Source organism: Alligator mississippiensis, chromosome 5, assembly GCF_030867095.1.
Source record: "Alligator mississippiensis isolate rAllMis1 chromosome 5, rAllMis1, whole genome shotgun sequence".
NCBI lineage: Eukaryota > Metazoa > Chordata > Crocodylia > Alligatoridae > Alligator > Alligator mississippiensis.
In genome coordinates, this window is record NC_081828.1 from 146753380 (window position 1) to 146769261 (window position 15882).

A 15882-nucleotide genomic window follows, 5' to 3' on the forward strand; every position below is an offset into this window, starting at 1 on the left:
TTGCACATACTTACATACTGTTACTCATAAATGACAACAATGTATGTTATTATCTTACAAATCATATATTTTTAAAAATATAAATGAAAGGTTTTCATGAGATATGTTGTGTCCCCATACATTTCGTTATTACAATTTATGTATGTGTCCGTATCTCTTATAACGGGTTAGTTTAACCTCCGGCTTGCTAGTAAAACTGAATTACTGTGCCGCGAAATGATGCATGTCTAAAAAGTGTGTCACCAACATGAAAAGTTTGGAAAGCTCTGCTCTAGAGGACACTGTCAAAATACAAATAATAATTTGCAGTGGACTCCATCCATCCTTTGAATTACTAAGTATATTTGATAAGCTGTTAGTTAGGCTCTTAAATGTTCATAAGAGAAAGCCTTTTGAATGTTTGTGCAAGTTGTATGCAGCAGAACTTTACTTGTATTTTTTTCAACAGATAAAAGTCTTCGTACATATTCAGATTTCTCTGGTACAACAGAAATTATTTTGGAAGCTGAACTAAGTGGAGGGGATGGTGATATTGCATGGCAACACACCCAGCTATTTAGAGAGAGCTTAAATGACTGTGGAGAAATTTGTTTGGAGATAATTATAAAACTCATTGACCTCTGAGAACCTAAGCAGAGGAGAAATTACATGGATTTCTTGTATGCTGTGAATACAATACAAGGACTTGATTGAAAATTACCATGGTTCATAATGATGGCAACCTATTTCCCATTTGCCAGTTTTCATTTGGCCATCCTGAAAATAATAAATTTTAGACTCTGAGTCCTGAAGAAATATCAGAATTTTCTAAATGCAATTCCTATGTAAACTTGTACTTTATAGGTAGCGATCAAAGTAAAAACATATTCATCCTGAGAAAAAATGCAGATTTTAAGGTATTCAAAATTGATGTTCCCATTATCCACTTCCTCCAAGTGGAAGGGGTAAAATATTTTTTTGGAAAGCAAAACTAAGTTGTGAATGTAAAAGAAATTTTAAGTATGCATTTTAGGACTGATTTACTTCACATTCTCTACTGCTGTTCGGAGTTGCTATTTTCTGGTATGTCTTATGTCATTGTTCATTTCAAAATATTTTAATTAATTATATAAAGGGTTATACTAGTCTCTCTCATTTCCTTTGTTTAAAAAGTTTTCAACATGGAAAAGCAAAAATGTTATTTTTTTTATATACCATAACAGCTGTTTTCGATAAACATTTTAAAGAAATTATAATAAGATTCTTTATATGTGTATATTGAGCTAAGTATTAAGTGTATATTGGAGTATGTTAGTATACAGGGAAATACTTTTACTTGCAAAATAACATTTAACATATACTTAGAAGTTCTGGCATGGCCTATCATGTAAAATTAGAGACTTACACCTGGTAAAGATATAAATGAATTTTTATCCTGGAAGATACCTAGTTTGTTATACATATTTTTGTACCACATCAATCCATATTTACCACATTTTTTTATTAGGCAGTATATAGAGTTGGTAGATTTTTAAGAAAAGCTTTCAGCCAGGAGACCAAACTAAGATTTCTAGTCTTGTTTTCAGTGGTTGAGAATACAGTCAGGTGCATTGTATTGACTCACTGTGGAGTGAGTGCTTGGACTCAGTAGTCCACAGCTGAGAATTGAGGTGGAATACTGGTTGATTGTAAAGAGAGTTCTTCACTGTAAGGATGGTGACTACAGCATAAGGATTACAGGGTAAGGGTGATGGTAGAAGGAAAACTTGGGAAGTTGTCAGGGTTATTACATTTAAAACTTCCCTCTTTCTCTTCTATTTCTCCTTGAACCTTCCAATGTACACACAATCTGAAGTGATTTAATTATACTAAAGATAATTTACATGTGGAATAAGCTAATTTGGTCACTTCTTAATAAATACAAGCAGATATACTATCGAGTTATGCAAGCAGAAAAATATTCAGAAACTATATACAAGGTCACCTTAACACATTCGTCATACCCTGGAGAGATTTATAAAAGGTTTGGATATTTCATTACCTATAGTAATGCAAACTAAGAAGAGACTTATTAGCTATCATGTTTCAGGGTGTTAAGATGAGCCCTTGTGAAGGATTGGAAGGAAAACTCCTTTTTGTCATTCACAGACAATATGTACAGTTCATCAGAAAGAAAATGAACAGAACCATATATAATACATAAACACCCATAAACAAAGGCCAATGTGATTGATGTGAAGCTTTAAAGAAAATCATAGTTTTGGTATATAAGAATATAGGAAGCGATTGAGTTGAAAGGCAAGGAAATAGTCTATGTAGTTTGTACAAAATACAGGAAGCTTTAAAATAAACTTCTGACATGTCAATTTCAAGGCACAGAAAATGAGAGGCTGAGCTATTCCGCTTGATCAGAAACAGAAGCAAAAAATCAGAAAAGTATTTTACAAATGCTGCAATGAGGATCTCAAAATGAGAAATAGTAGAAGAAATTAATTTATTTAAACTTGCAGGTGGGTGTAAGGTCATTTACATATTACTGACTTGTTCCTACACTCAGCTAAGTTAATGGTAAAGCTCATGTTTCTTAATTGTGCCTTTCAGGACTTATAAGAAGGACTGAAAGGAGATGATCCTTTTCATTTAATAGAAAGAATGACTAGAGTGACCCAGTATCAGTAACCATGATCATTCCCTTTCTGTAGAAAAAGCCACAGAATGATGTACCAGCAAGAAAGTCTCAGCAAGGTGAGCCACAGTTTCCTGTAAAATAGCCCCATAACAAAATGAGCTTGGAAGAGCAAAAATTGTGAGGAAAGAGCAAAGGCCTTTTAATCACCTTAATCCATGGAGGCAGATACTACAGAAAGCTTCATAGTACCTTGCAAGTCTTCTCTAGTAAAGAAAAGCAGTCTGTTGGCATCCTGGAGGGGCCTACTGTAAAGTACTGGGTGTTCTGACTTATAAGAAAATTTTCATTTTTTTAACAGCTTTTTTATTTTGTTTTAAACAAACTAAATTCCTGAGACTTGTAACAATATCATATGAGCTGGGGACTGGTCTGGGAATTTGCTGGCTTTTAGCCCTGCACTTGATCCACATTTAATATAGCTTTTTTCTGAGTGGCAGTGATAAGAGAAATATTCTCCCGAGAAAAGTTACAAGCTTTGTATTTGTGAGACTTAGCAATAAATGGCCATGTTAGTACTTCTCTGCACGGGGTGGAAGAAATAATCCCCCTTGGCCCTGTGCAGACGCAGAGAGAGGCTGTCACCACCCCGCTGCCCTCCCAGCTGAGCCACACTGTCCCCCTAGCCCCTCCCCAGCCCCATGGCAATATGATGCTGTAGCCCCACTGTCCCCCAGCCAGGTCCTGCTGCCCTCCCCTGCCTTGGCCAGGCTACACTCCCCACGATCCTCAACCCAGCCTGGCTCTGCTCCTCTCAACCTGCTCAAGCCCTACTCCGCTTGCCACGGCCCGGCCACACTGCCCCCCAGTCCTAGTAGCACATGGATGTGGGGATGGGCCATGACCCCCCCCCCCACTGCTGCCACTCAGTTGCTCCCCCTGCACCCATCCTGGCCAGGCTCTGCTTCCCCCAGCCCCAGCCTCCACCCACTTACCAAAGGAAAAAAATCAGGGCTAGGTCTGCCTGGGCTGCAGGGCTGAGAGGCTGCATGAGGGCAGCCATCTCACCCAATCAGCAGCCAGGGGCAGAGACAGCAGCCATTGTGGCTGCTGCCCAGGAGGGGAAAAAAAGAAAAAATTTTTATTTGTACATGGAGCCCTGCTTTCCCCATCCTTTTTTCATGGATTTTTCTAACTTTCATGGAAAATGCCTGATTTTGCATTTTCTGCAAATATCGCAAAATCATGATTTCAGTACAACTCTACTGTGGTAGTGGTCAACAAAACTCACCATTACAACTGCTTCAGTAAGGCTATGAAGCAGAGGGTTTTTTTCTATTTGTCAATTTTTTTTAAAATACTTTTTGTCAGAACTCTGTAATTACTTAAACACCACAGTCACTCTTTCACACTTTCCCCAAAAGTCAGCTCTCCAAAACTGATGCCTCTCTTAAGCAGGGGGCTGATTTTCTTTACCAGTACAGAAGCATGGAGGAGTAGAAGCCTGGAAAGGCTGTGCTGCAAAATGACTGCTGCTTCTCTCAAGCCAGCAAGTAGTGAGGGTAGGCTCTACTGTTAACCCTTGCACAGCTCTTACTGAATTGGAAGTAACTTTTAGCTCCGTGGGTCGAAAACTTTGTAGACCCAAAGCACCCCTGGGAAAATCCCAGTTCTTCATTTTCACTTGTTTTCTGACTAAGGAAAAATAATAGAGCAATTCATCTGTTGCAAAGAACTCAGAAAAGCTCACAAAAGGTCAGAATGTTTTTAACACCGTAGATTCGTATTTGAAATCTCTGGGTTTATCTTGCGAATCAAGTTTGTACAGCTAACAGTGCAAACATAGTGCAGCATCCTGAGACACCCTTGAAAGTATCTCGCAGCATCCCAAAGTGCCATGGTACCCTGATTAAGAACCACTGTTTTAGCTACACAGCCAAAAGTGCTGTTAATTTGGCTTTGGCTATGAAAAGGCTAACACAGGAGTCTTCCCCTGTTGCTTGCTTGTTTAGAAACAAGCAGCATCTATTTTGCAGTGCAACCTCTTCATGAGAAAGCCAGTTCTAGGCCATTACTCAAGAAAAGTCCTTTTTCCTATGTTTTGCCTTTCCAAAACAAAGTGTGTGTCATATTTATGGATGTGTGATATGCAAGAAAATGCAGCAACTTAGGAGAAAAATGTGGTTGCTGTTGAAAGCTCAGTAAAGTGGAGGACGTAAAACAATGCAGCAGTTAATATGCACTCTAATAATCAGAATTAATTCAAAAGGTGGAAACCATTGTAATGCCCTAATTAATCAACAGGAAATCTGTGACCGAAATATTATATTTGTTTTGATTATAGCAGCAGCAGTGAATAAAAATACTTACTTTAGGAAAGGCTTGATAAGGGAAACTGAACACTGACTAGATTGAATCTGTAAAAATTGTGTTGAACTTCCTCCTTTGTCCCTAGAACACTCTTTGTAAACCAGGAGAGCTTGAACTCAGCAATTCAACTTTTTAAATGATCTCCTTTTCAGAATAGCTCAACTTCTATGAAACAGGTTTTTGTTTTTTTTTCTAAAATGCTATATTCTTCATTTGACTTGTTCTAGTTCATCAATTGCTGAACACAAACCTTATGTTTTAGTGGACTTAAAACATAAGTTAGAGAGGCTCTGTGCAGTGAAGCAAATCAAAAGTATGGGAATCAAGCTGTGGTGTTGTGAGGCATGTTACTGATTAAATTATACAGGGATACTAGTCAGGCCGCATGCAGATGGAAGTCATCATTTCCCCAGCTTTTTAGGAGCTTGAGGGAGTTGGGAATATATACACCTAAAAAAAAAAAAGATTCCAAAAATACACGGCCTGAAGTTAGTCTGTGTAAAACCTCAACTAATTATAGAATTCAGTCTAACTGGGTACATTTAAAGAATTAATAGCTATGCAGGATATTTAAAAACAGTCTGATGCAAAGCCATCATACCAGTGCTGTCCATATGCTGTCCACCAAAGTTTCCCTGATGTGACAACAGTATAATCTTTTCAACTAAGTGATTTCTGATAAATAACTATATTACCAAAATAATACCTGAAAAATAACTTTAAATGCTGTTACTACCACTAGGCATACACAGCCAACTTGCACAGAAAACTCCACCATCTAGACCAGTGTTTCTCAACCAGGGTGCTCTGGCACCCTGCAGTGCCTTGAGATCTGTCCCAGGGTGCCACACATTGTTAGCTCTGTTAGATGTGGAAACATGATTCACAATATAAACCTAGAATTTTCACATAGGAATCCATAATGTGAAAAGCATTCTGACCTGCTATGGTCTTTCTGGGCTCTTTACAACACAAGAATTACTCTATTATTTTTCTGTAATAAAAAAAAGGGGTAAGCTTAGTCCCCTGAGACATAGTAAGAAGTGAAGTTAAATATTGCAAGGTTATTGGTACCTCGATAGCCAGAAAAAAACAGATATGGTGGCAATCAGTGGAGCTTAGGCAGGAATGGCAACTGGGAGTTAGAGAAACAGAATTCTGAAAACTTCTACCTTGTGATGAGGAGTTATGGATGGCAAAGTGGCAAGTCAAGGTCAGACAGCAAAACTACAGACTCAAGCACTGATTCTCATAAGAATCCTGCCTTTTCAAAGGAAAATATGGTTGGTTCCTTTGTTTGGATATGTAATGCTTCCAAGCTTCATTTCTCTTAGTGAGCTTTATAATGAAGGTGTTAATTCAGTTTATGGTCAGCTTGCTTCATTTTCTTCAGCTGTATCTTTTTCTACACATTCCATAATTCCCATCTAATCTAAAATACATCTCAATTTTCTTTTAATGCACATAGATGATTGAAACCATAAAGCAGACATATTATGGCAAGAAAAGCAAGCTATATTTTTTATTTTTTGTTAAAATGAACAAAATTGCTAGATTAGAGATGCTGTAATTCAGTAAAAAGCATTAGTAATTGGACTTCTGATGATGCCTATCAACGACTTAAAGTGACAGGACTTAATAGAATTTCAAGACTTAAGAGGTTATTCACAGGTCAGTCTTGGCAGCAGTAGCTTCCACTATGCACCCTGGTTTTTTTTCAGAGATTTTTTACCTTGTATTCAGGACATACTAGATGTTTTCAGTTTAAACAAGATAAATTTTCAGAATCGATAGACACGTTTTAACTGTAAGACAGTAAGGTGTCTCATATATAAGGTTTTGTTCTGGAGGGTAATTTTTTTACCTATTTAAGCTATAAATATTTTTAAATGACATCATGCAGAAAGCAGGTTATTTCATGATGTAGATTAGTTATCATTTAGATCCTCGATTTTAGAAATTGTGTTTAGTTATATCTTGCAGTGGTTGGTATAGTGCTAGCACAAAAACTTTGAGGATTGAATGTAACGGGCTTGTCTCTTGTAAAAACAATTATATATTTAGAATGTTTTGTACATGTTAGCTATGTGATCTGACTATGCATTTGCTAATAATGAGTCTCTGATCAAGGAATTGCACTGGTTGTTAGGAATATAATTTCTCAATTTGTCCTGACGGTTTCTAAGAAAATACATCAATTATTTTTAAGCAGTGATAATCTTACTGCATAAAGCTTTGAATTATCAGTCCTATGTGTTAGCCAAGATATTCAGTTATAAATCTTATTTACTTCAGAGTCTTCTCCCATTGTCCTAAAGTCCAGTAGAAGAATGGCTAGCACCTCTCAGAGAACTTGATTTGACTAATTCAAAGAGGTCCCCACTGATGCAGAAACTTCTTTGGTACTCTATTAATTTTTGCCAATGAACAGTAAATGCAAGTGGCAGGGGTCAGCTTCTAGACACTTTTCCAAAACTCCCTTTGATAATGCCTGACTTGTGGTGTTATGATTTAATCACACTACTGGGAAGACAGATGCCCATTCAAATTCCCTCTGGGGAAGGCTTGCTTACAGCCTGGGTTCTCTGCTTCTTGAGCAAGTGGCCAAATCACTCAGCTATTGGATCTAAAACAATGTGGAGCAGAGGAGAGGAAGGTCCTTCTCCTGTTTCTTATGCTCAGGTACACAAGTATGTAACTGCATACCAGTCTGCCCAGTATATAGCCTGTTGCATATGTCCGTATTTGAACATGCTCAAATTTGTGTGGACATTTATGCATCCGCACTGCACAGGTAATAAAATCGCAAACTGTGTGGCTGGAAAACTACCATTTGGGCACATAAAGGGTAATAGAAATTGTCCCTATAGGCTTTTATTATGAAATCCTGAAATCTGTAGGAAAATTCCAAGAGCATTTATAAAGAAGCATGTTTAGCCACCTCCCCTGCCTTTCAGTCCTGATATACTCTTCCTTTGACCTTGGCAGAAATCTCATTGAAAGTAATGAGAGTCAAAAGTCCAGAATCAAAAGTGAATGTTTGTTCACTTGCTTATTGTTTCAGTCTACGCAAATTAAACTAACCTGTGAAGACTGAGCTGATACAGTTTTGAGCTTTTTGACTGTTAGTACTTACCTCATGAGTCAGAAGTTCCTGAGATCGCACCATTACTTATTAGGCTGTTTGCCATGCGGATTTCATCTACATTATACAAGTGAAGTCAAGTATTCAGAACAAAATTTTATCCAACTACCAAGTTGCATGTCATTGCTGAAACTTGAATTGAACTGTGGTGGCCAACAAAAAGAAGTACATTTGATAATTACATGGAAGAGGAGAAAGAAAGAGAGGGGGAAAAAACAACAAAGAAATGGGGAACTCAAAAAACAAAAGCAATTAAGTGGCATTAAAAAGTAAAATAATTCCAGAAAAAGACAAACTTTGTACAAGTCCTGAGTACCCTGAACTTTCCGCAATCTTTCATAGATTCATAGATGTTAGGGTCGGAAGGGACCTCAATGGATCATCGAGTCCGACCCCCTGTATAGGCAGGAAAGAGTGCTGGGTCCAGATGACCCCAACTAGATGGTTATCTAACCTCCTCTTGAAGACCCCCAGGGTAGGGGAGAGCACCACCTCCCTTGGGAGCCCGTTCCAGACCTTGGCCACTCAAACTGTGAAGAAGTTCTTCCTAATGTCCAGTCTAAATCTGCTCTCTGCTAGCTTGTGGCCATTATTTCTTGTAACCCCCGGGGACGCCTTGGTGAATAAATACTCACCAATTCCCTTCTGTGCCCCCGTGATCAACTTATAGGTAGCCACAAGGTCGCCTCTCAACCTTCTTTTGCGGAGGCTGAAAAGGTCCAGTTTCTCTAGTCTCTCCTCGTAGGGCTTGGTCTGCAGGCCCTTAACCATACGAGTGGCCCTTCTCTGGACCCTCTCCAGGTTATCCGCATCCCTCTTGAATTGCGGCGCCCAGAATTGTACGCAGTACTCCAACTGCGGTCTGACCAGCGCCCGATAGATGGAAAGTATCACCTCCTTGGACCTATTCATCATGCATCTGCTGATGCATTATAAAGTGCCATTAGCTTTTCTGATGGCTTCGTCACACTGCTGACTCATGTTCATCTTAGAGTCCACTAGGACTCCAAGATCCCTTTCCACTTCCGTGCCACCCAGCAGGTCATTCCCTAGGCTGTAGGTGTGCTGGACATTTTTCCTCCCTAGGTGCAGCACTTTGCATTTCTCCTTGTTGAACTGCATTCTGTTGTTTTCTGCCCACTTGTCTAACCTGTCCAGGTCTGCTTGCAGCTGTTCCCTGTGCTCCGGCGTGTCCACTTCTCCCCATAGCTTTGTGTCATCTGCAAACTTGGACAGAGTACATTTCACTCCCTCGTCCAAGTCGCTGATGAAGACATTAAAGAGTATCGGTCCAAGGACCGAGCCCTGCGGGACCCCACTGCCCATGCCCTTCCAGGTCGAAGCCGACCCATCCACCACGACTCTCTGGGTGCGACCCTCCAGCCAATTCGCCACTTACCGGACTGTGTAGTCATCCAAGTCACAGCCTCTTAACTTGTTCACCAGTATGGGGTGGGATACCGTATCAAAGGCCTTCCTGAAGTCTAAGTATACAACATCCACCCCTCCTCCTGTATCCAGGCGTTTCGTAACCTGGTCATAAAAAGAGACTAGATTGGTCAGGCACAATCTGCCTGCCACGAAGCCATGCTGGTTTCCCCTCAGCATAATTTGTCCTAACTGGCTTTCGCATATGTGAGCCTTGATAATTTTTTCAAAGACTTTGCCAAGGATGGAGATGAGACTGACTGGCCTATAGTTGCCCGGGTCCTCCTTCCTCCCCTTCTTGAAAATGGGGACCACATTGGCCCTTTTCCAGTCCTCCGGGACTTGGCCCGTGCGCCACGAGCGTTCAAATATTCCCGCCAGTGGCTCTGCAATGATGTCGGCCAGTGCCTTCAGCACCCTTGGATGGAGCTCATCCGGGCCTGCCGACTTAAAGGCATCCAGTTCTTCCAAGTGACTCTGCACCATCTCAGGGTCTACGCATGGAAGTCTGATGCCTTGCTGCTGCCTCTCTACAACCCCAGTGAGTGACTTGTCGTACCCCTCGCTTAGGAACACTGAGGCAAAGAACTCATTGAGGAGTTCAGCCTTGTCCCCCCTGTCCGTCACCAATTGTTTCTGCCCATTTAGCAGGGGTCCTATTCCTCCCTGGGCCTTCCTTTTACTCCCTATATATCTAAAAAACAATTTCAGGATAAGGTCTTTAGAAAAGGGAAATAACTTTTACTAAAAAACTATAACACTGCATAAGTAGTATGATCTAAGGAAATGACAAAAATACCAACATATAAGTAGTTTATGGTATACATTTATGGAAAGGAAGAGGAATTGCTGAAAATACATTTTAAATGCATTGTGTATATTTAATCAATGTGAATGATTAGATTGGTATCTATGAATCAGAACTGTTCTATAGAAATGCTAATGCAGATCCCAACTCCCAATAGTGTCGCACTAATATGACATGAACTTGACCTACAGGAACCCCTCGTAAATGTGAAAGGTCAAGTTTAGCTCCCATACCTATTTTTCCTTGGCTTTTCTGGGACAATCACCAAGGTTCCAGTTGGAACAGTAGTTTTCATGACAAGTACTTGCTTATTAGCAACTGGGCATGCACTGTGCCCTCAGCTAATTTCAAAGGTACCAGCAGATCTGCTATTCAAACAGCTGTTCACAGTAGGAGTTAGCATATCTAAAAAAGTTCCTAGGTTTACAAGCTTGCTTTGAAGTGATAATTTTGTCTGCTTTCCCTTTTGGGTCTCCAAATGCTCCTTTCCATATTTATCATACAACCTACACCTCTCAGATTACACGATAGATAAATTCATTTCACTTCATTTCAAGATAAACAGATTTTGCAGAGGAAGAATTTTTCTGTTTTGTAAACTAGATTAGGATTCAGCTTGTTTTGATTAATGATATTGCAACAATTTAGAATCTAGTTTATTCTAAAGAAGACCAATGGGTAAATTAAATGTACAAATTTGCCCTGAAGATATTGTCCTCCATACCTATCTAAACACAGTTTTTGCCAATTTAAGCTTTTATTTTAAATTAGTTCAGTAAATCTGGTGCCACACATGGAAATATAGTGAATACACTTAAATTAAGTTACATTTAAGTGTCATTTACTAATTTATATTACTATACATAGTTTGAAAAATTACCTATTTAAGTTTTAGTTATGGTGTTGTAACTTGCATGTTTAGACAAGACCATGCTGACTATATTTAGCTTTTAGCAAGATATAGTCAATAAATCTTTGACTGCATAAACAAGCTGCTTTGATTTAAATAATATCTTGATTTGATAAATTACCAAATTAAACTAAATTCATAGGCACCTGGAAAAAATCAGGTATACATTGATTTAAGCCTGCCCATATGTAGAAAGACTTGAGCACCTAAGAAGATAACTGAGAAATCCCTAATCGGCTTGTCTGGAGGAACTTCAAAAAAATCCTTGCTAAGTAAGCAGAGTGTCATAGATAGGATGGAATCCACAACAAATAACAGAAAGGAATGGAAGTTTCTGTGTTGTGCACAATTATTAGTATAGAAAAGATGCAACAAAACTTAATAGAGGGGTTTGAACAAATTTAATTAAGGCCCTGACAGGCATTCATTTCTAGCAGTAAAATTTTTTGAGAAGTTTCCACGGCTAGAAACTGTTTGGAGAAAGAGAACAATACAGGTGCCCAGCCTGCAGCTGCCCCCTCTCCCCTGTTCTCCACACCTTCCCCAGACTGGTCCCAGGAGACTGGAATAGTGAGAAAAAGCCCACAGCCCAAACCAGGGACCCCACAAGGAGTCCAGTTTTGAAGATGTCATGCAAGGTGGGGCTTTGAAGACCTGGAAGATCTTTCCCCTAGCAGGACATTTTTTACCTGGGAGAAATTGAATGAACATGTGTACCCTTTTAATTTCTATGAGAAGAGCAGCAGTTCCCAGGAAAAATGTAATGCCTATACATAGCCTAAGTAAATTTTACAAATGATGTAATTACACTGTAATAACTTTTGTTTTTGACAGACCATAAGCCCTTTATGGGCATATTCAGAACTAAATCTCCTCTGATGGAAGTGAGCAAGTTATATCAGTGAATTGAACCATTGTGAATTATGATAATTATGATAATTATTATCAAGCTAATCTGTTTTTAATTAGTAAGAAACATGTTCCAAAGTGTTTTTGGTTTGGGTTTTTTGTTTTGTTCTGTTGGTTGGGTTCCTTGTAGAAGAACTCCCACAGGAAAAATAATGATATTTTTGTAGAGTGAACAAAAATAAAACATACAATGACAGACTGGAATTTCAAAAAGGAACACCAAAGCTGTTAGTATGAACTAAAGAATATAGATGTTAGGATTGTTTTTTGTTTGTTTGCTTTTTGTTTTACTATTCAAGCGCAGCAGAACATAAAATTAGGTGCCTATAAGTGATTAATTTTAAATTGTTTTAAAAATCATTTGTTAATTTATATGATTTGGGGTTTTTTTTCCCCAATAAACTAAGATAACAGGTAAATCTATTAGGTTACGGATCAACTCCCTCCAGAAGGAAAGGGAATGTGCATCTTGTACCCCCCAAAAAGTGAAGCTATCAAGGAAATATTTGTGGTTCAATAATTTTTACAAACTTCTGTTGTAAACTTCACTTTCCAAATATTGTTAATTAAATCTGTAATTCAGTTTATTTTAAACATCAGTATATGTTAATTAAAATATTTTAATGTACGAATGGTTGATTATTCATCATGGATTAAAACCTAAAATGCATATTACAAAGGGAGTATCTCTGACCGAGGACTTCAGGATTTGGTTTTACTACTTACTTGCTATAACTAACCATATTTTATTCCTCAATTTCACACCTCATTTTTTGTTTAATTTTGTTGCTTGTCATCTAATCCAAACCCTATCTTGTTCACAGCACTATTCTTTTATAGTGACACATGGAGTATTTATTTGTAGCATGGGCTGAGAAAATGACAAACTGCATAGAAATTTGTTTCCCCACATGTAGTTACTTGTGGGTACCTGACCTCCCTGAGAACCCTCCCTACCAAAATATAACAGCCTACTTGGGAAAACATTTGGTTGCCAGGACACTTCTTTGAAATCTTTGTATTGCACAGCCTTTAATATTATGAAATAATCCTTTATTCCTGAATAAGGAATTACTGAATGACGCAATGAAGTGAGGACTGAGGCATTCAGCTTGTCCTGATATATAAATAACCTTCAGAAGAAGGAAGAAATTATTTATGGTAAGGGTGACCAGAATCTGAAATAGGCTTCCCAAAGAGGTGGTGCAGTCTCCAACCTTGGAAGTCTTCAAGAGGGAACTGGACAGACACCTTGCTGGGATCATTTGACCTCAGCAGTATTCCTGCCCAGAGCAGGGGGGTTGGACTCCATGATCTTTCGAGGTCCCTTCCAGCTCGTAATTTCTATGATTCAATGATTCAGAGATTACAACAGGTCTTGTGCATATTTTTGTCATTTGAGCCAAAAAACATGATTGAAAACAGGAAAAAAACTAAACAGAAGCAAGCACTGGCCCAAGACAGTTTGCCTACTTTCTGAAACATTATATTTTATTGTGTTCACTTCAGATCACATAAGGAAATACAGGAAAGGATACATAACATAGCCATTTGTGAACATTCCATAAAGAAAACAAAGTTCAGCTTCAGACAGGACATGGAAGCAATATACCAAGTAATGAACTTGAGGGACTAATAGATACATCATGTGGAAAGAAAAGCAAAGAATGGGAAATCATGTATAATTAAGTTATGGAAATGTGTAGATTTGCTGATGCAAAGTATAAAACATGACAAGAAGATGAGCATTTGTAAAAAGATTAACTAGAACTAGCACATTCTAAACACTGAAGATTAAATCACAACTGGAACAGTTTTTATATAGCTATTTAAATGGAAGTCTCATTACGGGGAATTCTAATTTATTCACTGCTGTTTGGGAGCCATTAATGAATCATCACCCATTTGTGCTACTAATCAGGAGATTTCACATTTCCTATAGATAGAATGAGAAAATCTAATGGCCCCAACACTGTAACAGCTAAAAAGGAAGATGAACTAGCTAGCTTTATATGGAACTTTATCATCAAATGCTCTACCAAACTTCCAAATAATTTCAGATTCTGCAAAGGCCTCCCCTATTCAACAACTTCACTCACTTCTATCTACAGTGAAGACCATGTGTGCTGTCATGCACACTAATGACAACTGAGAGTCTCAGTCTGAGACCACCCTTTTGCCAGCTCATTCTTTTCACCAATGAGTCCACTAGTTCTCCTTCAAGACAGTTCTAACATTCCTATTCATTCCTAATAATCATAATAGGAGCCTGGATGATTTAGTCATTTCTAAAAGTGCTAAAATTAAAAGTGCTAAAATTTCAATTCACAAATCGAAATTAGAACCTAATGTTTCTAATATCAAATATTTTCAAAATTGTATTATGATAAAGGTACACTGTTCAAGGGTGCAGAGTTAAACAATGGCAAAATATGATAGAATCCAATAAACCAACCTGAGTATTTTCTGGAAAAAAATCCCAGATTTTTCATAATTTATGAAAACAGTAGGTTGCCTTATAAACTACACTAAAGCTCTATACATTTAAAAGAATTACATCATGCCTATTGTATTTTTATATCATCCTATAGAGTTATACCACAGGGATGTATTTTTCTGTTCCGTTCCATAGGATGATAAAAATCAGAGTTGACTATACTATATTCACTTCCATAAATTTTTTTCATAAAGGTTTCCTTTTATTTTATTCCATATTAGTTTATTTTAAGTATGGATTAAGGTTTAATTCTTTCAGAATTTTAAAACAAAATTGTGTGGAATCAAGAACAAGAGTACAACACACACACACACACACACACGTGCGTACACACCAGTCCATGCATGCAAGATGCAATCTCAGGTTTGTAGCTGTATCTTCATGTTATTCCCTAGAATACTTACAGAACCTGTTGAACAACCCCATCTCTCTGGCATAGTTACTTCCCTAGGGGGAAAGCCTCATGCCTCACATTGATCATGAACGACATGAAAAACAAAGATGTTTACTGGGAGTAACAGAGACTAAGGGCAGTCTGGCAAACAGAAGTCCTTCCTACTGCTAATTGATAGGATATTGTTAGATAGCAAGGAAGATTCAAGCATCTAAAGGAAGCTACACAGAGGCTTGGCACATGGAATTGTACCCTGTGCAGCACTAGAGCAGTTTCCTTTATGAAGCTGAAACCTGTAATGCTGGTTTGGTGAAGTAACCTGGAACCAGATTACATGTCTCAGTATGTGCCTTGAATTAGATTGCTGCAGTTCAAGCTGTCTTCTCATGGGTCCCAGCATATTCTCTGTAATTAATGTCTCTGCCTTTACCATAATTAAGTGAAAAGAAAGGTCTTTTTGGTGAGATATTTGATTGAACCAACTGCATAGTTGGGACAGATGTTGGACAAACTTTCTGGCACAAAGTGCCTTTCTTGATGCCCAGGAGTAAAGCAACTTACATACTTTTTGTGCATGTCCTGGACTATCGCTATTACAAAAACACTCTGATTTTACTATCCCTAGGCACTTTACACAGGCTTACTGAACTTTTAACAAAAACTATTGGATAAGATGTATTTCATTTTGGTTTCTTTCATATTGTTCATATTTTTTTTCACATTCCACAGGTAAGTAATAATTGAAGAATAGTCCTCAGTTCTGATCAGAGAGATGTGACGCAAAACAGCTAAAGATATACTTGAGTCCTTAAAAAT

The 15882-nt window shown here is 38.3% G+C and overlaps 1 protein-coding gene across 1 annotated transcript in view; it reads left to right on the forward strand.

The window, feature by feature from the left end:
* The window catches only part of NGLY1 (N-glycanase 1), a 58507-nt gene extending 45704 nt beyond the window's left edge, over positions 1–12803 (forward strand). Inside the window, exon 12 of the mRNA XM_014603241.3 lies at positions 449–12803. Within this exon, the coding sequence (XP_014458727.1) occupies positions 449–624 (176 nt within the window). The 3' untranslated portion in view covers positions 625–12803. The remainder of the gene's footprint in view (positions 1–448) is intronic.
* The last annotated feature ends 3079 nt before the right edge of the window (positions 12804–15882 follow it).